Raw genomic sequence first — 23,231 nt, 5'->3', positions numbered from 1 at the left:
ATACTCCTCTTCAGTGGTATGCTGTCAGCATGGAGAATGGAAGAGCAGGTGTTCACTCCTTGGAAACAAGAATATTAGGCATTCCCCTTCATCTCTATATCTAGTACTGAAAATTCATCCCTAAAATTCAGTATCTTCAGGAATTCAGTTTTTAATTTGATAATGTGTATAAATAGCATCTATTTTATTACGTGATTTCAAATAAAACACAAAATGCAACTATGCCTCAGAAAGCTGGTGCTAACTTACATTGTGAGGGCCAGAGGGACCGTAGCCCTTCTAATTATTTCACAAATCCCAGGCTGCGCCTTTTACACAACTTTGGAAAAAGCCTCACATAAAAATAAAATGTAAATCAGGGCTCCAGGGAGAAAAACTGTGTCACTGCAGATTGATTTGCCTCTTGTTGATTTCACACAGCTGCCGATGACGAGGCTGCTCCTTGTCAGGTTTGCACCATTGCTGAATGCTTGTGCCTGCTTATTTTCAGTTGCTTGGAACAAGGCAGCTACAACGTGGCACTTGGCAGCAGCTTGAAATGAACATGATGCACCCCTCCAACTTTGTGCTGCAGCTGGTACCTGTGGGTGGTACCAAGTTGCCTTTATTGCCATGTTTTGTTGTGGTTGTATTGGATTTCACGATGCCAGACAGGTTGGAAACAAATTGCTTCAAACTACAAAACTCTTAGTTTGTGGGGAAATGTTTGGACATGCTATTGATTTGAACAGCTAGCACGACAAATATAAAGACATTAAACTGAGCTATGGAAGGCACACACTGGTTTTCCACAAGAAAAAACAACAACATTCTTTGAGAATAACAAAAAATATCCTATAGACCCACAATTGTGTCTCAAATCATGCTGGGAAGATTCTACTCATTTGGAGTGAGAATTTTATTTTATTTTATTTTTTTGACAGGTGAGTAAAAATTCATTATCATCAATCATCATGATAAAGTGTGGGCGAGTAGATATTTCTGCCTGGGCTGATAAATTTCCCCTACACTTTTGTGCTATGTTGAGAGTACTAATAAATAAAAAACTATTCCATTATGGACAGATCCAGCATTTGTTTAGCAAAGCATTCACTTTACTTAACTGTGGATACATATTAGTCTAATATTTTACCTCTCAGAATGCAGTTCTGTGCTTCAGAGCTGTTAGTGAGATTTACCACATACGTTGAGTTTCTAGAGGTTGATGCAGTAGCAGCCAAAAGTAGAGGCAAAATGTTTAAGCAAAGTTGCTATAGTATAGTGATACCAAACACCAGTGATTTAGGGGATTGAGTATATGCTATTGAATACATTAATGTGAAAAAGTAATTTTATAAGTGAATGAGCCAAATGGATCTACACCAAACCAAACTGTTACTGGATGAGCAAAATTTTCCCTGGTTAAATTTAAACACATATCTGCTTGAACTAAAGCCAATACCATTCCAGCTTCATTGGCCAGCTGAATTCTATTACTGACTTGACCACATGCAAATTCTTGGGGGTTTCCCTACATAATTCTACTTGAATGGACTGCAGTATATGTTAATAAAAATCTTTGTATACTTATTTTATTAAGCACACTATTGTATTGAAAATATTAGAGATCAGTTACAAGTTTTTCATGTAGAGAAGCATGACAGGTTATCATAAAATAAAAATAATTAATCATATAAAAACACTCCAATAAAGTAGTACTAGAGTGCTCTCTTTGAGAATTCTGTTACCCACAAAGTACACAGCAGATTTAATTGTCATACATTTCTTAAAAAAACATACATTTTTTCTTTGTGGTTAGCTGTCTGTTGGTACAATATACATGCACTGGTATTTAATAGAGCTAATATAGTTATTTTATAGGAGTCAAAGTTTTCAAAAAAATAATGTTGGGATTTCACATCAGTGTGCAGAAAGCTTTCCCACCTTACAGCTATTTCATATCAAGGATGAAGTCCGATATGGAGGAACAAACAAAAAGGTTCTTGAGGCGTTCAAAAGCAATGAATTTTTATTTGTCACAGGATAGTTACTACTGGTCACAAAGTTATTTGACCAGTATAGGCTTTTGTGTGTGTATGGTCATAATCCTACATTCTGCAAGCAGCTTAGCCCAGGATGAGCCCTGGGTCCACATAAAACCCTGTTGAAGTCACCAGGGCTCTGCAGGGTTACATAGCTTGCTGTATCATGGCCACAAAGCATATGAACCTACTAAGGCCCTTACCCTGCAGTTGGATCTGCATAGGCAACCCCTTACATTCCTGCAGAGATCCACTGGCTTCAGTCGGGCTCTCCACGGGTATGTGTTTCTGCCTGCATTGCAAAGTCAGGGACTGTGTTTGAAATTAGCAACTAATATAGGGGAGAAAATATATCCTGCAGATTTTACAGAAATCATATTAACTTTGGAGATGTTAAGGTGTTATAAATAAGCACCCATTTGTTATGCTGGCATATTGAATGTGTTATATATGAGTAGATGTACTTTGCTGAATCGCTTCTTGCTAGTAAGAAGAATGGGGAAAAGGAGATAAAACAGTGTATTATTGTATTCTGTCGTAGATTCCTAAACTTCACAGTATTCAGTGCTGTCTTCTAAAATATAGACTATGTAGCCTTACATCCAGCATATTTTAGCTTTGCGTGTATTTTAAATGAGAGAGCTCTTTATCTGGCTCTTTCATTTTAATTACAGAAAATCAGTATTCTGTTTTTAGATGCTCTGACTTGCTGGCTGCTTAACAAGCTAAGCAAAGGGGGCATGCCCTAAGAATGGGGGAGAGGATGGCCATGTGATTGGTGGATCTCAATCAAAGAAATGAGTTACTTAGATTCTCTCTCTTCCCAAAGTTAGACATTGGTTAAAATTGACTCATTCTCCCATATCACTGATATAAAATGTATGTCAAAGCGTGTGAATGTCTTCCACAGTTATCTGGCTACAGAGCTATGTATGTCTATACCACATTTAGACATTTTCCCCATCTTCATGTTGCTTGCATACTGCACATTAAAGATATAGACCCAATAGTGTTTGAACTTGGTAGAAATGATTACAAAAGCATCGTCTGACCACTATGTTGTGTTTCATGTACATGAAATGTAATATTTAATTCTACATAAAATATGGCAAAAAATGACATGTGACAGTTATATATTTTATGTTCTGAATAGTGTGCATAGATGATTGCAGTGCATTTATATTCACTGCAAAACTTACTTTTTAATGATAGGAAGAGAGCATAGATTAATATCCCATGCACCCAAAAAAAGATATGTGAAAGGTGTGCAGCAGTGGCAGTGTTATCAGTGTATGGGCCAAAAATATAAAAGAGGGCTCTTACTATTTCCCTTAATCAGTGATAATTGTTTAATTTCTAGTACATGAAAAAATAAACTACATAGCTTATATATAGTTCCAGGAACTTTTCAGACAGAACCAGCTCGAAAGCACTACTGAGCTGCTAGAAATTTTAAATAATTCTTTGTAAATGCCCTAGGTTAATTTAGATCTCTGAAAACACATTAGGAAATTAAGCTGTAATGTGAGCTAATTCAAATTTTAATTTGGCAAAAAGGATGATCCAGCCACACAGTTAATGTAAATAGAAGCATAACACAGAGAAATTAATGAGGTTTCCTTTCGTTCAATCTTCAAGGAGGCAGATAATTAGCTTCTTTTGTTATTATTGCAGGAGAATGTGGCATTGTCTCGGAGGTGTAAAATGACTGTGTCTTACTAAGTGATAATGTGTTTCATTTGTCTTTTTCTAATAATTATTTACATTAAACTCTTGTAGGATGAAGCAGCGCAGCCACTGAATCTCTCAGCCCGACCCAAAACAGCTGAACCTGTCAAATCCCCGACGTCACCGACGCAGAGCCTCTTCCCAGCTAATAAAACCAGTCCAGTGAATGTGCCAAATAAAAGTGGCATCCCGAGCCCTATTGGAGGGACATTGGGACGAGGATCCTCTTTAGGTAAACCCACAAGTGGAAAGGAAATAACTGCTGATATCAAAAAGGGAAGTCTTTTCCCAAGAGGTGCGGTTTCTGAGTGAGATTCTCACCTTGAGAATGATGAGTGCTTTTAAAAGGAGGGACACAATTAAGTGGACACTCAAGGCTACATTTTCTTGTTAAAACAAGGAAAACATCTGCAAGGAAAGTTGTTGAATCACTCTTATTGCTAAGAATTTTCACTACATGCAGTAGTCATATATAATAAATCCCTACAGGAATACTGTAAGCATACTGTACAAGAAGGATATGTAATTACATCAATTTTATATGAATAATGAAGATTCTCCCCTCCCAAAATTAATTGTGTGTATAAGTACAAGGCTCAGTTTTTAAACTTGGCTTCCGGTTTAGGCAACAAATGAGCATATGAATGAATACAAGAGCCTGTTTGAGTGTCTTACTTGGATTTAAAAATGTGGTGGTCCATACATGAGCTCAATCCAATGGGATTACTCAGGTGTTTTAAATTAAAATTTCTTATGTTCTTAAAGTGCTTTGCAGGATTAGGGCCAGAGTGCCGAGCACCTTCAAGGATTGGACCCATGTGTGTTTGCAGTAAACTGTTCTAGATGCTCAGGCAAGTAGATAGCTTGACTTGCTTTCCCTTGCCTGAATATGCCTTTTAGTCTTACTCAGAATAGTGCTTCTAACGAAATATAATCTTCTATCATTTAAAGTTTCAGCAACCCATAAACCAGTGTTGTCCTAGATAGGCAGTATCCTTGCACCAATATGCTGAATTTTTTTTTGATGGTAGAAAAAAAGGGAGGTTTCTGTTCAGACAGTTCAAATCTCTTTATTATTCATTGCTCACAAATGTTCATATTTCCAGGTTTTGTACATTCAAATGTTTGTGGATGGGGAATTTTTGACCCATATGCAAGATTCATAAATGAAAAATGTTTGGGGGAGTGAAAGTAGTTCATAAAGGTTAGATCATCCAGTCAAGGAAACAGAATTCTCATAATTTAACTGTGGACTGAATATTTATGACAAACTGGTTGTTCACAATCCGTACCTCAGATATACTTATAAAATACATGTAAAAACTTGTAAATAATAAATTTGTAAAAGTTATGATGTGTTCCAGATAACTTCACAATCCTCTGGGGAATGTTTCCTGAAATATGGTTTCTGCAGCTTCTTAGATGACATTTGGTCTTTCTGTCGTGTTATTTCTAAGTGGCCCTATTATTGTTGTATCTAACACTACAGAACAGCAGGTAGGTTTGAAGCCAGACTACTAATGGCATTTTTAGAGACAGGCAGACAACAAAAGTGACAGAGGATGAGGATATTTTCAATTAAAAGTTAAGCTACAAAAACTTTGTATGCTTTCTTCCCCAGTCTAAAAGTAGAAGAGGGGCTACGATGAGATGTGGTAAAATGTTCAATTTCTACCAGCAGATTTAGGAGCCTGTGTCCCAAATTTTTAAAACCAATGGGACTTTGGCACCTGTGGGTATGTGTACACGGGGGAAAAGAACCCCAAACCTTGCAAGAGCAAGTCTCAGAGCTCGGGTCTACAGAATCAGGCATGTGGGGCGTACTACGATGCCAAACATGGCTGCATACACATTCCAGCTTGGACTGGAGCTCAGGGTCTGAAGCACACCCCAATCCCTGCATTCAAAGTCGAAACTCCAGTCTGAGCCAGAACATCTACATGACTGTTTTTAGTGCCTTAGCATGAGTCCCACAAGCCCAAGTCTGTAGACCTGGGCACTGAGATTTGCTGCTGCAGATTGGCTGGTTGGTTTGTTTTTGCAGGCTAGACATACTACAAGTGACTTAGGAGCTTTTGAAAATTTTCCTCAGATGGAATATGGATTGAGTTCTCTTGTGGCACTGTTTTAGGGAGGAGCGCCTCAGTTATGCTAAAAGCCAGTATGGAGTAATCCCTAAAACCTTGTGTAAGCTACAGTGCTAAATCAAGTATTTTTTACTCAAGGTAAAGTCAGATGCTAACCTTTTAATTTTTTTAAATCAGCTTGCTGGTGGGTAAAATCTTGCACTCTTTACTTAGACAAAATTCTCATTGACGTAAATGGAATTCACGTCAATAAGAATTTTCTTCTGAGGAAGAATTCTAACATTGTCTCATTTATATACTTTATATATATCTATATATATATATAGATATATAGTGTAATTAAGTTCATAAGCCTAGCAAACTTGAAGAGTTTAAATAAAGGACAGACATTTTTGCTTGTTATGCAGGTTTCCCCAAGAATTTCTAGCTGTAGTGTGTGCGTGTGTGTGTGTGCCTGTGTGTATACACACATACACATATCTCTGTATTGCATAATGTACATTCACATGTAGCAACAACAGGTGGATCAAGTTAAAGCTTCACCACAGCAGCCTGAAACTACTAGTCACTGAATAATTGCTGTCTTTTGGTCTAAAATTAGAAAGCCTTATCCACAGTACTAACTTTTACTACAATAAAATGCCTTTTACAGAGGAATGATAGTTTGTTTAATGCTTGAAGATTTTTTTTCAAGCTCTACTACATGTAACAGAAAGAAAAGAAATATTTTGTCTCAGTAATTTACAGCTTTGAGCTCCTGTTAATGTGATAACTTGCCTACCACCACACACTAACTGCTGTATACAATTTCTGGATTTCAAAGCGCAGTATGGGAAGTGACATTTATTCCTTAACAAAGAAACAGATATATTTCTATAGCCAACTGAGCAAGCTTACTTCCTGTTCGTTTTTTGCTCTTATCATTTCAAAGATTTCTCATTTGGGTCCAGATCCAGCAAAATATTAAGCACTTGCTTAACTTCAAGCTTATGAGTTGTCTCATTGAGGTTGGTGCTTGTTTGCCGGGCTGTGTTGTGTACTAAGTAGTCACATTTGTAATGGCACAAAGAAGGGCCACTCTTATACGTAAGTACCGCATGTTAATTCAACCATCTAATGCAGTTGTTTTCAGGCAGCTGCAGACTGTGCCTAAGATTTCCAAAAGCACCTCCATTCAAAATATTTTAAGGTCTGCAAATGAAAAAATGTTGAAAGCCACTGGTCTAAAGACAAGATTATCATTACTACTGCTACTACAGAGATTAATCAGGTGCCACTCTGACAGGATGAAAGCTGACTGCATAGCTGAGAATCTAATCTGAATGGTTGTCTTAATTAGGTGTGTTCTGTATTTGTAGATATCCTTTCCAGTCTTAACTCACCAGCCCTATTTGGGGACCAGGACACGGTCATGAAAGCCATACAGGAGGCTCGAAAGATGAGAGAGCAGATCCAGAGGGAGCAGCAGCAGCAGCCGCCTCATGGTGTCGATGTGAAACTGCCCTCTATGAATAGCATGGGTCTAAACAACTGCAGGAATGAAAAGGTATGCATAAATATTACTGAAATAGATGCATATGCACCATTTCCTGTGTATATTTTTAATCTGATATCATAGATTCTTACCTTTTGAATCTGTACATAACAAATTAACTAGTTAGAATAACAAATTAACTGGCTGGAATTAAGATTATGAGTGGCTATTAGATTGAGTTGTGTATTGAAGATGATAGTGTTGGTTAAAATGACTGTGTTAGAGAGGGTTTTAGTGTGTCGGTGTAGTTGAGTATTGTGATAGTATAACATATACAAATGTGCTTATAGTTTACAAGTAGCAAACTGGAGGATGCAGTACAAAAGGATGGACAAAGCAGCAGGGAATTGCATTAAGTACAATAGCATTCAGTCAGGCATATTAGCAAAGAGGCTTCACAAGATCTGCAGAAGGGTCAGGAGGGATGCCCCCGTCCTATTCGCTTTAGGAGGTGCACAAAAGAAAAGTTTTCCAGAATTTAGGAAATCTTCAGGAGAACCGTCCTGCTCTATGGACTTGCCAAGGTCCCAGAGATCTGCTTCGGGAGTGGGTCGCTCTTATATAGCTGAACTGGCGAACCACTGAATCATGTAATTGGCTGAACTGTAGGACAGCCCTTTTGATGAAGAATGCTTTCTCAGTTGTCTTCCCAAGAGTGACTTATCCTTCAAAAATACATCACATAAGCTATTTCCCACCGAAAGTAATTGACACAAAATTGGTTGTATGCCACAATATTGGCTGTAAATTTCATTTAGCAACAAATGGGAAAATATTCTATAGGAAACATTGTGGCATAAACAGAAACAGTCATGACTCAATTATTAATTTACACAAAGTTAACACCTTAATACATTTTAAAAGCAGCCCATGTTTTAAATTTTGGAATTTCTTTGCTGGATAATTTTTTTTTATTTTTTAAATTTTTTTTAAGAAAGGTAGATTTTAATGGTTCTAACTCATAAATGAAGTATAAAATTTACCTGGAAATTCTCAAAATATTCATACAATATTTAGAGTGTCAGTGTTGTGTGCATGGGGAAGTTATACTATACTGTTCATATCTAAAAAAGAGATTTAATACCTTTTTAAATGTAAATTTCAACACAACAGTAACTATATATAAAGCCTCCGTAATATTTTGCTTATATGATAGTCTTATCTAAACACACAAGAGATCCATCAGTGAACCAGGGGACCGTAGCAGAAAGGGAATGAAACATTGTAAACAGCACTGTGGAAGACAAGATGTCTTTTAATCTACATTTTATATTTTAACTTAATAAGATCTCTGCATTGCCCAGAACAGCAAGGGAAAGGGTCAGTGCCTGCTAAAGGGATTTCTTTAACCTCTTTCCCCATAGGATTAGCAATGGTTTGCAAAATAAATTCAGAGCCTAATAAATATTTATTTCTATTAGGTTTGGTTTAAATGACAGCATTTTAAAACTCATTTAATACAAGATTAATGCTATGAAAGAAAGTCGGTGACAGGGAAATTAAATAACTAATCCAGCAGTCCTTATTCTGGCAAAATTCTAATTAAAGCCAATTGGAATCCTAATTGAGTCCAAACTGTAAGATTGGACACACAAAAAGTCTCACTTGCTATGCTTTGTTTTTAAAATTGAAATGTACTTTACAAATGAATCCCATGAGTGTCATTGGATCAATATTTGAAAATATTTAAAACACAAAAAGGAAGAGTAAAGTGATTCGTAAAAATTTTTTCTACTTTGTAAAATGAGTGTGTATAAAAGGCACTTACTTACACTACCAAGTCTGCTCCTTGGTGATTTCAGAATCTTACCAGCTTCCTGTATTTACTAAACTAACTTTTATTTCCTCTTACGTCTCTTAGCAGAGCCAATAAACTTTGGGAGAATCAGCTGGAATCTCTTCCTTCATGTGTATTGTCAACAACATTATTTACTAAGTTTAAATTGCAGAATCTTTATTGTTCATGATGCATAGGGTGAAAAAACCCAGGCTGAGCTTGCATGAGTGCCCATTAGAAAAATCATCTCTATGCTTCTAAACTGATCAGAGCGGATGTGAAAATCACGGAAAGAGTATAACCCTGGAACCCACAATGCCATTTTTAAACAGAGACATTTCAGAGTTAACTGTGCTGTTTAAGGCTCTGACAACAAAATTACAGGAAGGAGATTTATTGTGAAAACTCACTTTCCTCCTGTTTTTTTTATTTATTATAGCATAAGCCACAGAGTGAAGCAATAAGACAAGACAAGGATTGTACTGGGATATTACTGCCACGCCTCTGATATGTTGTTAGTCCCTTGGCCTAACTATAAAGTAGTGCAGATATTCAAATACAATGGGATACAAATTGGTCCTTTAAAATTATGGTGTCTCTCCACCCTCTGCCCTCCAAAATTATGAAAAAAATTGCATTTTTAAGAGTAGTAAATCGTATGGAAGAAGTGTACATACTTTGTATAAAATGTAAACTAGATCTTTACAATACATTTAAAACAAAAACCATACTTTTGTTCAAATATCATTACAGAAAGCTGTGTTTTTCTACTCTGAGTATTTATAAGCACTCCCTTTTCATTATTTCTGTTTGAATGATAATTTCTTTTTACTTAATCTTTTATGTTAAAAACTATTCTTTATCTGTGGCACAGAGTGCAGATTTTTCATGATCCCAGCAGAGCCTTGAAATCATAGCTACCTTTTCGAATTTGCTTCTTCTAAAAGGATCAGTTCCTCATGTCTGTCTTTTAGAGCCACATTTTAAAAAATAACCTCCAGATAGTTAGATGTTGCTCATGTGAATGATTAACAAGAGACTAACCTCGGAAAAAGACTACAAGCTAATTGCCTGCACCTTGGGCTGAAAAAAAGTGATTGAGTTCTGGTCAGTTACTGGTCCTTGAGTTCAGAGAACTGGTAACAGTTTGTTGTGCAGAACTATTATGCCTACAACATTATGCACAAAACTTCAAAGCCTGGGTTGATGCCTTTTTGAAAATGTCATTTTAAGGCTCTTAAATGCTTTTGTATTGGTTATAAATGTATATTTGAAAATTGCCCCATTCCCATTTAAAAAAACAAACCAGAAAGCTTTAAAGTGCTTACAGGGGCTTGGTCATCAGAAAGAGCAAAATAAATTGATGACAGTGAGTTGGAATGATACATTTTTATGATTCTCTTCAGAGTTGTGGGTCAGCTACAATTTTAAATTGACACCATTCTATGTGCATAGAGATTTATAGAGCTTAAAGCATAAACTGGTTATTAAGCAAAGCCAAATTTCTTGACCTTACCTGATGCTGTTCAACTGTAGACCAACATCATGAAAGGAAGACAAAACAGCATTAGTGCTTTTATGGGAGAAGTGGAAGGGGAGCTGACCCAGTTCAGGAAACTGCTGGGAAAATGGAGGGATCCGGAAGAGTTCAGAAATGGCCTCACATAGCATCCTTTGTGTGGCTGGAGTCACAGCAGAAGTGATACAGAAGGTTGGCTCTGTTTGAGAGGAATGGCTCTTTTCTAGGCAAGTCATGTTCATCTTTAAAAGAAATTTGTCAATTAAGGTACTATAACAAAACATGCATTATTGGTATTAGTCCTATTTAGTTTAGTATTTAAACCCAGGATAGTTGACCAAATGTTGACTAATGGTTCAATCTGACAATATTCTGAATGACCCCAAAAGATGCTGTATTGTCTGTTTTGTTTATATTTAAGAGGCCAAATTCAAGTTTGGCCAGTTTACAAGCAGAAGCATGAGTTATCTGCACTGGATAGAGGTATATGGGTGCAGGCCGCAGAACATACATGGTAAATATACACATCATATCTTCTACACCCTGCCACAGGAAGCTATCTTCTATATTCTTACAGAAAACCTATGATGTGATTTCATCAAGCTTTTAGAGGAACCAGAATCTTGCATAATATGTCTATGCCATATGTCCCCTCCCCACCACTTTGTAGGGTTTCAGCATAAGCATATGTGCAGTTGGAATCCAAAATTAGGCCCAAAAATTTATGACATGATTTGCTCACTCCTTCCATGAACTTCAATAGGAGCAGCAAATGCTCAGCCCCTCTGAAAAGCAGTCCGTAAATCCTTAGACAACTGTGGAGACCTATAAATGTTTTTATGTGACCCCTATTTCAAATGAAAAAAAGATTAAACCCACTTCATTTATCCTAATGTAGACATAATGGCTTGTATGCAAAATATAGTCTGCACTTGTTTTAAAATATGCATTATTTACCCTTGGAGTTGTTTACAGTCTATTGGTCAAACCCATATTTAGGCACTCAGATTTGACTTGATAAGCCATAACGGCCCCTTTGAAAGTGTTACGGTCTGCTGTAATGCAGAGTATTTAGGGACTGTTAAATATATGGATTATTGACACAATAGAGTGTAACAGCTCCTCTGGAGTTGTTACGCTCCATCATTTACATGTGGCCACTGCACATGTACACCAAGTTTTCCTGATAGAAACACTTCAGAAGGTTTTGTAGAAAAGCATTAGCATTCACGCATAGTCATTTTTTTTCTAAATGAGAAAAACTCTATCACCTTATTATTTTCCCTAAATACCTAGAGCCCTGCAAATTCATGGATATCTGCTTTATATATCCATGGACCATTTTGCAGATTGCAGATGGATACAGATCCAAATTTTATATCTAAAGCCCTGCAAATCTGCAGATATCTGCAGATCAGTTTTGCGGATCGGATGCAGATACACATTTTGTATCCGCGCAGGGCTCTATAAATACCCAAAGTACACCACCATATTATCAATTAATTGTTTGATCAGTTTTGTTTTATAGCCATAATAATTGTAATGGCAGAGTGAGTTCCTATATCTTTTCTGTTCAAGCACTATGGGGTTCAAAGGCCAGCATCAAGCTTTCTTTGTTACCAGTTATTCTCTGAACTCAGTGAGTAGTAATTGATTAGGAGAACTCAATCAGAACAATATTTTTTTTCAGACCAAGCTGCAGGCAATCAGTGTCTCATCTTTTACTAGAATTAGTTATGACTGTCCCTAATTTCCAAACATGAGACATAGGAATAATAGTCTAAGGAAACAGTCATATTATAAACTTTCATGAACCATCATAAATCTTAAATACTTAGTTCAGCTCTGCAAGAATTCACCTATTCTATTTTGCTTTGGGATTTTAACAAAAACTTCTTAATAAAGTTTTCTCTCCTTTTTGTGGTAATTTCTGTTAGAAGAATCTTTAATTGTAAATAAAAGACCGATATTCATATTTTGGGCCACTGAAGAGGCAACAAAGGTTATGTGTACGAACAATTACAGACCTCTCTGCTCCCTCTTGTTAAATCTTAACTGTATTAGTGCTTCCCAGATATATACTTTATAGCCAGGCTAACAAACCAATAGTAATATCTAGCAAAAATGATCAGTTTTTGGTATTTACGAAATTGTTTTTATTGTGGTAGTGCTTAGAGGGCGCCATGACGGATCAGAATCCCATTGTGCCAGGTGCTGTACAGGCAGATGCTCCAAGGACCTTGTTGTCTAAGTAGGCTGATAAAAGGTTAAACAAAATTCCCTCTTTGAAACTTCTCTGGAAGAGAGAGAAGCCACATACTCCATTGTAAAGACTTAAGGAATTTGCTGTAGCCACAGGGACAGCTGTGGTGGGCTGTGTGTCCTTGAAGGATGGTGGAATATTATATCCTTTGGTAAGCCTGGTGCTTAGTAGGTAAGGAGCGTTTTTCACAAAGAAGCCCAGCAAGTAGCAGAAGTCCTACTCCTCTATACGGGATTTTTGGGCCCTAGAAAGCACCACACACACATTGTTTATCATGCTGTATTTTTATCTCAGTTAAATGATTATGGCTGAGGTAGCTAGCTCTGAATGAAGAGGAAGTTAAAAATGAAAATCCAGCAGTCATCTTCACTATATTGCCACAATGGGCCTTGAAATTTTTTGTGGATTTGGCCATTTTATTAAGCTGTTTATGACTCCAAATAATAACTATAAAGCAGGATTTTTAAAAGCGAGTGCATAATGTCCAGCTTCTAAGTCTATATTCAGGCACCTGAATATAAGTGGCCTGGGCACCCAGTATCTCCAACTGAAGCTATTCTGTGCTCAGCACTTTTGAAATTCACTCCCCTTTTTCAGGTTTATGAATATCAGTTTAGGAGCCTGACTTGAGACACCCAGTGTTAGAAATCTTGGCCCTACTGTAAGTTGTTATAAAATAGTATTTGCAACTGCAATATTTTCATTTTCAATTTTAAGTGTCAGGGTTTTATCCTATCTACTTGAAAAAATGTGCATAAATTCACAATATATTTCCTTAGTAATTCAGGAAGCAAAATAGTGACCCAAGGTAAAAATTTTCAGAAGCGCTCGAATGACTAGACACTTAAGTCCCATTGAAAATGCTTTTGAACATTTTATCCCTGGGCACTAAAGTAGTATGTGTCCAAGAGGCAGTAATACATTTTTCTGTAAAATACAGTAGATTTGCATCCTTCCTTAATACATTTAAGAAATATCTGATGTAATACTGCCCCCTTTTATTTGAACTGAAAAACATGCTGGACTTCATATACTTAGCATTGCAGCTTGAGGAACTTTATTTTATATATGCAATTGATTGAGATATTCATTGTTGCATGACAGGATCAGATTAGTCATGAGATCAGTATTACTCTACAACAATAAGTGAAAGGAGCGTTGTGATCACATTGTTCAGCAGAGTGGGTGCATGTTTTAGATTTAGTTTCCCATGCAGCATATTATACCACGCAGGTGTCTTGTCATTCTTCTGATGTGCACAGGGTATTGGTGAACTGGGATGGTTGCTGTTATATGCATTTGATTATCATGTTCACTTGCAGTGGTTTTCTAAATCAGGCTATTCCTAGGATAACAATAGGCCACAGCGGGTTTTTTTTTCTTTCTTAAGGCCTATTCAGGAATTAGATTTGTCTTTGAATAGCTAAATGATTACATTGTTACTCACACACGCAGAAGTGCGGTGGTGAATTTATCTGATGCAATTAGAACTTTTTCCTGCAGAAATTAGAAATGGAGCATCTTGCAGAAAGGTGATCTCAGAGTCTTAAAGGACACATTTCCATCACGGAAAACAAGTCTGACTTTCAGCAAAAATGTGCTTGAATCTACACCAATGTATGGAATGTTATAGGAATTTACATTATAAGAAACACAGTCAGGATATGCATTTGTGTTTAGGGAAAGATTTTACTTCACCTCTGTGTGTGTGTATCCAGTGTGGGAAGTAGTGCAAGGTGTGGACACATACACAAGGACATTCAGAGTTCTGGCTCTCAAGGTTGTGTAAGGCCATTCCTGTTGCTGGCATTAGCCTCTCCAAAGGTGGAGGAGTGTTGTGGGAGCACAGTTTCATCCTCTTTGCTTTAGCCAGCTGCGCAACAGTAGATGGGTGCAGAAGGCTGTAGATACTGAACTTTTATCAAGGGTGGCTCCAAAAAAGTGCACCAAAATCAGGAAAGGCAATGCTGAAGCTGCATGTGGAACCTTAAGTTTGCCCCTAAGTGCATGTCATTGTGACACAGTCTTTCATTGTTCGTGCTCAAATAATACAATATATACTTAACATACATTTCCCCCCCTAAACCTCAGATACACTTGTGTAACTTCATGTATGCTATTTTGAATATGATAGGCAGGGTGCATGAAAATCATTTATATGAAACACAGTAAAATAGACTTACACCATTTGAGTATTACAACATGAAAAAAATAGGGAAAATTACATGACACATATGTAGATCACCAAAATTTGCAGCTGTTAACTTTGTACTTAAGTACCACATTCTCTGAATTGCACCTATGGAAGGATTTGTTGTGCATCCCTTAGCATCTAAGTTAGTCTTGTGGTTAATTGCCTCATTCCCTGAATTGGTCTTTAGAAAGTTGGTGGTGTGCATTTCTGCTCTGATCAATTAGATTTGTAGTTCATTGCCTAATTCCCAAAATTACACCTAAAGAAGATTGGTTTAAAAGAAAATATATAGTACTTGGCCATTGGCTAAATTATTAAATATATTCCTTAGAGGGAAGAGAATGTAACTTATGGAAAGTCTAGGTCAGCAAAGATATGTCAAATCATTATAACAATTAAAATAGTGTATGTATGTAAGACAAGAATGCACAGTGCACAGAGCCTGCATGATATAACACTATATTATGTAAGAAACAGTATATGAACCTGTACAGTATTAATCTTAAGTAAAATTGTGAAGTTTTTAGCAGCTACCAGTTTGCACAAATCTACATTCAAATACAAATTATTATATTCAGAAATTAAGCAAACTTGGTTTTTTGCCTTTAATTGCTTGTTTGTGCATTTGAATATAGTATTTGAAATTATTTGCCATTATGGTATGTTGGGATGGTGGCTGAACATAACCAAGACATTCTTTTTATTTTTGATGCCAGACCTACTTGAAGGGCTACCAGGTTTAAAACCTCATTAATAATAGTTCAATTTTTTTTTTGCCCCTTTCTGATATCTGCTTTCCAGCACAAGTACACAGGTCTTCCACTCACATGGGGTGTTTCCTTTGGAAGGGATACAAAACATTCTTCTATGTATACTATGTCTCTTAAATCTCAGAGCAGAAATAAATCCAAAAGGGGCAGAGTTTGATCAAAGTGAATATTGAAAAATCTGCATATTTAGTTAAATCAGCACGGGCAGTTTTTCCCAAAGGAAGGTGTGGTACATTGTTCAGCCGTTGTGGCTAGTGCCATTGCCTTGATCATAACAGTATAATCATCATATATTTTCACGTGCAGCCTGTTTATAAAGCTGTTCAAGAGAGTTTCCAGACATATATCCAAACCTGCTCCAGGTTTTGTTTTGCTTATCCATATTTTATAAGGTAAAACTTTTCCCTCTCTCACTAGCTCATCTAAGAGCTTTAGAATACATATACAAATTCTTTCACATTTATGTCCAACCACAGAAATCCACTGGCAATTCATACTACCATTCATCTCCATGCCCTCCCCATACATTCCTTTAGGTAAACACATTGGATCAAATTCATTCCTAGAGTAATTCCATTGACTGCAATGGATTAAGTACAACAGGGCTGAGTTTGGATTACCCCGTCTGATACCTAACTACTTCCTAAATTCAAGATTCCACTAAATTCTCAAGGTGTATTTATAGTGAGATTAATTGAAATCACATTCTCCATTGTTGTAGCCTATTTCTGGGCATGGCCCCAGGTCTATGCTAGTTTAGATATTTTGGTTTAAATAAAGAAATAAATATTTCAGCATGTTAAATTGTCACTGAATCTTCCTGCATGTTGTGAAATGAATTAGGTGGCCAGTTACTCAATATGAACAATATGACTAGTCAAAGAAAGAGTGGAAGTGAATAACTCATGAATAACTCATAGGCTGGAATGTTTCCTTTGAGTGTTTGAACAAATATAACTTAACAATACGTGTGTAATAATCAAAGTATGTTTACTGGTAGTTTGCAAACATATAAAGGGGCAAGTTTGTTGGAAAAATAGTTAGTCTATCTCTAGTCATATGACATTAGCTCCATTAACAAGCCCATCACAATGGAAATGTGTATCAGGAAGATAAATAATCTTCAATGTCAGATTATTTATGTTAAAATCATTTTCAAACATCATCTGTTTCTGTAGCACTATTTAGGCATTATCAAAAAACTGTCCAACCTGAAATTGCGCAGCCTACATCCTGAAAATCTGCAGACAACCCAAATTTTATTGTTAGACCCATGGCCCTTAACGTGTTGCAAATGCTTCTAGAAGAAAGACTGGCAAAACATTTCAAATTCCTGATCTTCAGTTGCTGATCTTCATTGACTGAGGGGGAAGCATTGAGATGGCAATTTGGAAAATTCTCCTCTTCCTTCCCCCTTCTCCAATCCCAAAGTGATTTAATAAACAGCGGTGAAGGAGGGTAGGCACTTGTGTCTAAGATTAACCCTATATTGACCATGAGGCTGTGCATTCTTTTTTTTCACCATCATTTCCCAGAGGACTTCTTGAGCTGGGTATGAACCCTATTGCTCATTTGCATTATCACAACCACCTCCCTGAGGCAGCCACTATTATCCACATCCTACTTTTCTTTTTTATAAATTGTTGTTTAGTGCAGCATACATTTACATGCTTATTCCCTTTTATTTCTAAAGTGCAGGAACACTGTTTGCTGTATTTCAGATGCCAGTGCGGATAGATGCCATCACTGGAAGGATATGCATTAGAACTGTAGACACAGTGAGTCACCGACACATCATATACTGTATAAATTTCTGTTCTGTCAAGAGTTTAGCAGGTTGCCAAAATAGATTCAGTTGCCAGCTCCTTGCCACAATTCTGTTCCTAGCCTGATGCCAATCAGTCTTTTTGGATGTTCATGTATAAGATTAGGCTGGCTTGATACATTCCTCCTCCCAAGGGATTCTCCTTTATCAAGGGATTGCCTGCATGTCATTCTTTGCATATATCCCATGTTTTATTCTTTGATAGAAGCAACCAGATCACACTACATCATTGCTGCTAAACATCTTATTAATGAAGTACCTGTGAGTTCCCCCCATTAATGAAGTACCTCCCATCCGCTCAAAAAACCCAAACCTACAAATACAGGCAATATATTGTCCTAACAGTTTTATTTCCTTTTCTGCTTTTTATTTTACTTTCTAGGGAAATGGAGACCAGTTACATTTAATACAATTTTCATTTCTGAAAGAAACTGCTCAGGCAAATACTTCCTTAAAACACAAAAGCTCTTATTTTATTCATAATGGTTTATCTACAATAGATAGAGTAGGGGACGAAAGCCACTTCCCACCAAAAAATGTCATACCATGCCTCATAGAATTTTTATTGCAATAGCTGATCAATATATACCAAATATTGGGTACATAAAAAAGATGGTTTGCAGGATGAGGAATTTAAAATAACAAGGTGCATTAGTTTCAAAGGGAAAAGGAGTTTGAGGCATATGGGTCATTTGCTCAGTTTATCAAACCATTTCCCTTTGTCTCTGTCCACATCGCCTTTCTACAGCTACCTGGAAGTGTCTTATTGGAATCTGCAGAATCTCATTTAAAATACCTCTGTATTCCTATTCAGGACAGCACTTAAGCACGTGCCTTTCTTTAATAGGGAAACTTGTATAGGGGAGGGGCCTGAGCACATGTTTATGGGCTTTCCTGAATCAGAGCCTGTGTTAGTGCCTCATTCTCCTATTACTGTGAGAATGCCACCCTCGTAACATTAGGAACTACCGTGGCATCTGACTCGCACAGCTTGCAATTTTTATAGATGTACAATGGTCTAGGTCTATCAAAGGCTATTAGATACATCAGTGGTTATTAGCCAAGATGATCAGGGATTCAATTCCATGCTTTGGGTGCCCCTACATCTCCAACTGCCAGAAGCTGGGACAGAACGACAGGAGATGGATCACTTGAAATTGTCCTGCTCTGTTCACTGCACTGTTCTTTAAATCGTCTGGCACTGGCCACTGTCAGAATACAGGATACTGGGCTAGATGGACCATTGTTCTGACTCAGTATGGCCATTCTTATGTAACATTAAAATGGAACTCTTTACCTTACTGTAATATTGACCTCATTGTGACAAGCTGGAATGTTTTTCTGTTCCTAGAATACATTGAGCTGACACTGTATTGCAATCTAGGAATATACTGTGCTTTTTTTCACTGTCTCTCTCCTCTGCTGCTCACCTTGCTGTGTTTTTGCTGGGACTTTTCTAAATGTTGTTGTTTCAGAAACAACATAAATCTCATCACATTGCTGTTGCATGTTTGATCTCCATTAATTAATAACATAGCTCTCAATTTCCAAGGTAGAATTTGCATTAAAAACTTACATGATGCAAAGAGATTTTTAAACAATGTTTTTGCTCTTCTGTACGTATGCTCCATATATCATGGCATTCTCACCGGCTTTAAATCTGCCTCAGTCTGAGGGCACAATTAAGCTGTATGCCAAATGTTTTTCTATATAGAAGCACAATTTATATCTTGTTGTTTTTGTTTGTGTGGGGTAGCAGATGGGGGGGACGTGAGGAAGGAAATGAAAAGGAAGTGAAAACTGCATTACAAGTAAATCAGGCTTGTTATTACTGTTTAACACTGATATTGTGGTAGTAACTAAAGACCCCAATTAGGATCAGGGCCTTGTTGTGCTGGTCTCTGAGCAGTGCAAAGGTAGATGTGGTTCCTCCCCTTGCCATCACATTTAAGACAAGACACAAAGAAATAAGCATAACAAACAATAGAAATGGAGGAGGAGAGTAACAATACCAAGATCACCTGGTTTGGCAGGCTGGCAATGTGCATGACTTGATGGTTCTTGAATTATGGTTCTTGATGAGGCCATTCCAGAGCTCAAAATGGAGGTGAAGTTATAGCATGTTTGGAGACCTGGGGCTGAGTTGCCTTGCTGCTTCTAATTACTTCTATAGCCTGTGTGGTTAGGAGATGGGAAGGAGCTGCCTGGGGCCTTCTACCCTATGTGAGGGAGAATTGCAAATCTTGGTCTGAGGTAACCAGTGTGGAAACACTGTTGGGCCCATTCTTTCAGCTCCCACCAGCAAAAGTCCTCTCACCAGGCGTACCTCATAGCACATATGGCTGGGGATGGTCATGTGAGCCCCCCTACTCTCCCGGCCCTCTCTAGTACACAGGATCTTCCTTCTCTCTTTCTATCTCTCTATAGTACAGGGTCTGTCTGTCTATCATCTATCTATCTTTATATTTAAAATATATTTCAGGTGTAGAGGAAGTATTTAAGTGTTCCTCAAATTAGCTGAGAACAGGGCCAGCTGTAAGCACCAGCTAAGGAAACAGGTGCCCGGGGCGGCAAATCTGAAGGGGCGGCACTGTGTCTGTTCTTGGGGTAGCACTCTGACTCCCCCACCTTCAATAGTAGCAGCTTTTTCTGTTTTTTTCAGCGGCAGCTTTTTCATTTCTTCTTCGGCAGCACTGCTGCGGCCACTTGTTTTTTTTTCCTTTGCTTTGCCGCTTGGGGAGGCAAAAAACTTAGAGCCAGCCCTGGCTGAGAAGTAAGAATTAGCTAAAGGAGCTGGATTTAGAGATCAGCACAATTCATGAAGATTAAAAAGAAGAAAAAACCTTCTTTGTCTGAATTAATTATTTTCAGTCTGCTTTTTATAGACTAGTTTTGCAGAAGTCATCTGTGAAGGTTGGCATAAAGAATTTTTAAAGGTAACTAAATGGGATGGAGGCAAGGTTTAAAATAATCTACGGGGCTGTTGCAAGGGATATTAAATATTGATTTATCTTGGGGTAAGAATCATACTAAAGGCTTATAGTAAGATCAGTTCATCTGGAATACAAACTGTATAGCTGTATTTAGTACAATGGCAACATGACTGGAAGTGCAGGGGTGAGCATTTAATCTAAATCAGTTGGCTCTCCAAAGGTTCAAATGAAAAAAACTAGCATTTCAAACTGAACTTTTCCTAAATGTTTCATGCTGTTTATATTAAAAATTGTTTCATTTAGTCAGTCCATGTTGTATCATAACCCACACCTCTGTCATGTTGCAAATAACAAAAATCCACATTTCAAGACTGTTCCAAATTTTAAGTTTTAATACCCCAAACCCTCCTGCAAATCTGATGCAAATCATTCAAGTAATCTGGCATGTAACACTGTAAGCAATTTTCTGCTACTTGCCACTGCCTTTGGCCAAGCTCTTAGTCATAATATAAAACTTGGCACAGATTGGACTTAACCAGTGAAAACTGATTATGTTCCCGTTTCAGACATAAGTAGTTGCCAGCTAGTGGTATTGGCTAATAGATTTTTCAGTTTGTATAAATGTGCATATGGCCATAGCAGGAGATGCCTTTGTCCGAGAGTGCCATCAAAACAGTAGTTCCCAGATAATTTTAATGTTATATTTGCTTTTGTTTGTGTTGTTTTCTTTAAACATATTCATTTGATGGCTGCAAAGGCTTGAATGCTCCATGATTGAAAAAAACACTAAATATATTTATATGAGAGGCAGTGTGGTGTAGTTGATGGGGTACTTGACAAGGACTCAGGAGACCTAGTTTCAATTCTCAGCTCTACCACTGGGTTGCAGAATGATCTAAGACTGGTACCTTCTTGAGTCTGTGCCTCAGTTATCCATCTGGAAAATGGGGTTAATGATACTGACCTGCTTTGTAAAGCACTTTGAGGACTACTCATGAAGAGCTAGGTATTCTCATTATATTCAAAAGCAAAAAAAGAAATATCTCTTATTACAGGGGTTCTCAAACTGGGGGTTGGGATCCCTCAGGGCGTCGTGAGGTTATTACATGGGGAGTCACGAGCTGTCATCCTCCACCCCAACCTCGCTTTGTCTTTAGCATTTATAATGGTGTTAAATATATAAAAAAGTGTTTTTAATTTATAAAGGGAGTTGCACTCAACGGCTTGCTATTTGAAAGGGGACACCAGTAAAAAAGTTTGAGAACCACTGCCTTATTACAACCACAGGACAATCATTCCCTCTGCTACGAAACATGGAAAGAATGGAACTAGCACAAATTCCAGCTAAGTATGGCTGGTAAGTGTAGAAGGGAGTAGAGAAGGCATCATCCCCTGAGACAACAGAGTGCCTTCTCCATGCATATTCTGCCTCCTACCCCCTGACAGAGTAGCAAATGCCTTCCCCGCAGATGAGGCATTTTATTTCTGTGCAGTGAATCACATGTGTGTGTGATCATTTTGAAATCAAAAGTACAGATATGTGCGTAGGGTGCAATACATCCCTGTGCTGAAGGCCAGCACTCAAGTCCCACCTAAGCCCTCATTATCGGTCTTAAGTGGGACTTAAGGTGCATAGCCCTTGTACTGGTCCCCGTCATGAAGGTGAATTTTGCCTCTACAGAGCATAATTTGATATAGTATTTCATAATGTAAATATTTCTTTTAAAAATAATTATATAATGAACAAGTTAATTCAGATTAAGGATTTATTTGCTGTTCAGTTTATTTAGGGCCAGATCCAAAGCCCACTGAAGTCAATAGAAAGACTCCCATTGCTGTAGTTAGTTTTGGATCAGGCTATGCATGTCTTTAAGTTTGTGTGAATCTTTTCTCCTTTCGGGCTGTCGGTTTAGTTTATGTATAAGTCATGTTAGTGTTTTAAGTGGAGAGCAGTACTTTTTATATTATACAACCCTTGCATGTTGTGATGAAATTGGACTTCAGAATATAGGTCTGTAGACAAACGTGTAAGGGGATGCAGGACCTATGAGAGTATAATCCAGAAAAATGGAAACTAAGTCAGATGTTTGAAAGGAAAGCATCATCTTTGTCCTTTTTGGGGGAATGATTGTTTGCCTATTTTTTGGGTTGATAAATTTATACTAATCATTAATGTGCTCTTAGCAATTTTCTCCCCAGGTAGAGATTTTAGAAATGTGATTTACAAGCAATTTAGGCCCTGCCTCGTCCAAATTACTCATTAATCATTCTTACCTTTACATACTGTCAGTAGTCTCACTGCCTTCAATGAAGGCACTCATGTCTTTAGTCTTGTGCTGTTCTATCCTGAAAGAAAACTAATTCCTATTTATACAGGAAGGGCTCCAAACTATTTGGCTTAAAGTTGTTAGAGACCCTCACCTGACTTCATCTTGAAGGGCAGGATGAATAACAAAAAATAGAAAAAAATTATCTTTATTAACCACAGATAAACAGAATTACCTCTTTTTAACATAATCTTTTTGTTCTGAGGTACAGTATGAGATTGATCTTGCAATGTGTTGAGCGTTGTGGCCCTTA

The 23,231-nt window shown here is 37.4% G+C and overlaps 1 protein-coding gene across 17 annotated transcripts in view; it reads left to right on the top strand.

Moving 5' to 3' along the window:
• Positions 1–23,231, top strand: part of SOX6 (SRY-box transcription factor 6) — a 459,305-nt gene that overhangs the window by 379,474 nt on the left and 56,600 nt on the right. For 13 of the 17 annotated variants that reach the window (XM_030560472.1, XM_030560465.1, XM_030560471.1 and 10 more), the window contains 3 exons: positions 3,801–3,981; positions 7,195–7,382; positions 17,615–17,671. In XM_030560472.1, coding sequence (XP_030416332.1) covers positions 3,801–3,981; positions 7,195–7,382; positions 17,615–17,671 — 426 coding nt within the window. The remainder of the gene's footprint in view (positions 1–3,800; positions 3,982–7,194; positions 7,383–17,614; positions 17,672–23,231) is intronic. The other 4 variants (XM_030560469.1, XM_030560470.1, XM_030560461.1 and 1 more) reach the window with 1 other exon arrangement.

The sequence above is a fragment of the Gopherus evgoodei genome, chromosome 4 (assembly GCF_007399415.2).
Source record: "Gopherus evgoodei ecotype Sinaloan lineage chromosome 4, rGopEvg1_v1.p, whole genome shotgun sequence".
Taxonomy (NCBI): domain Eukaryota; kingdom Metazoa; phylum Chordata; order Testudines; family Testudinidae; genus Gopherus; species Gopherus evgoodei.
This window is presented reverse-complemented; position numbering and strand designations above follow the sequence as displayed.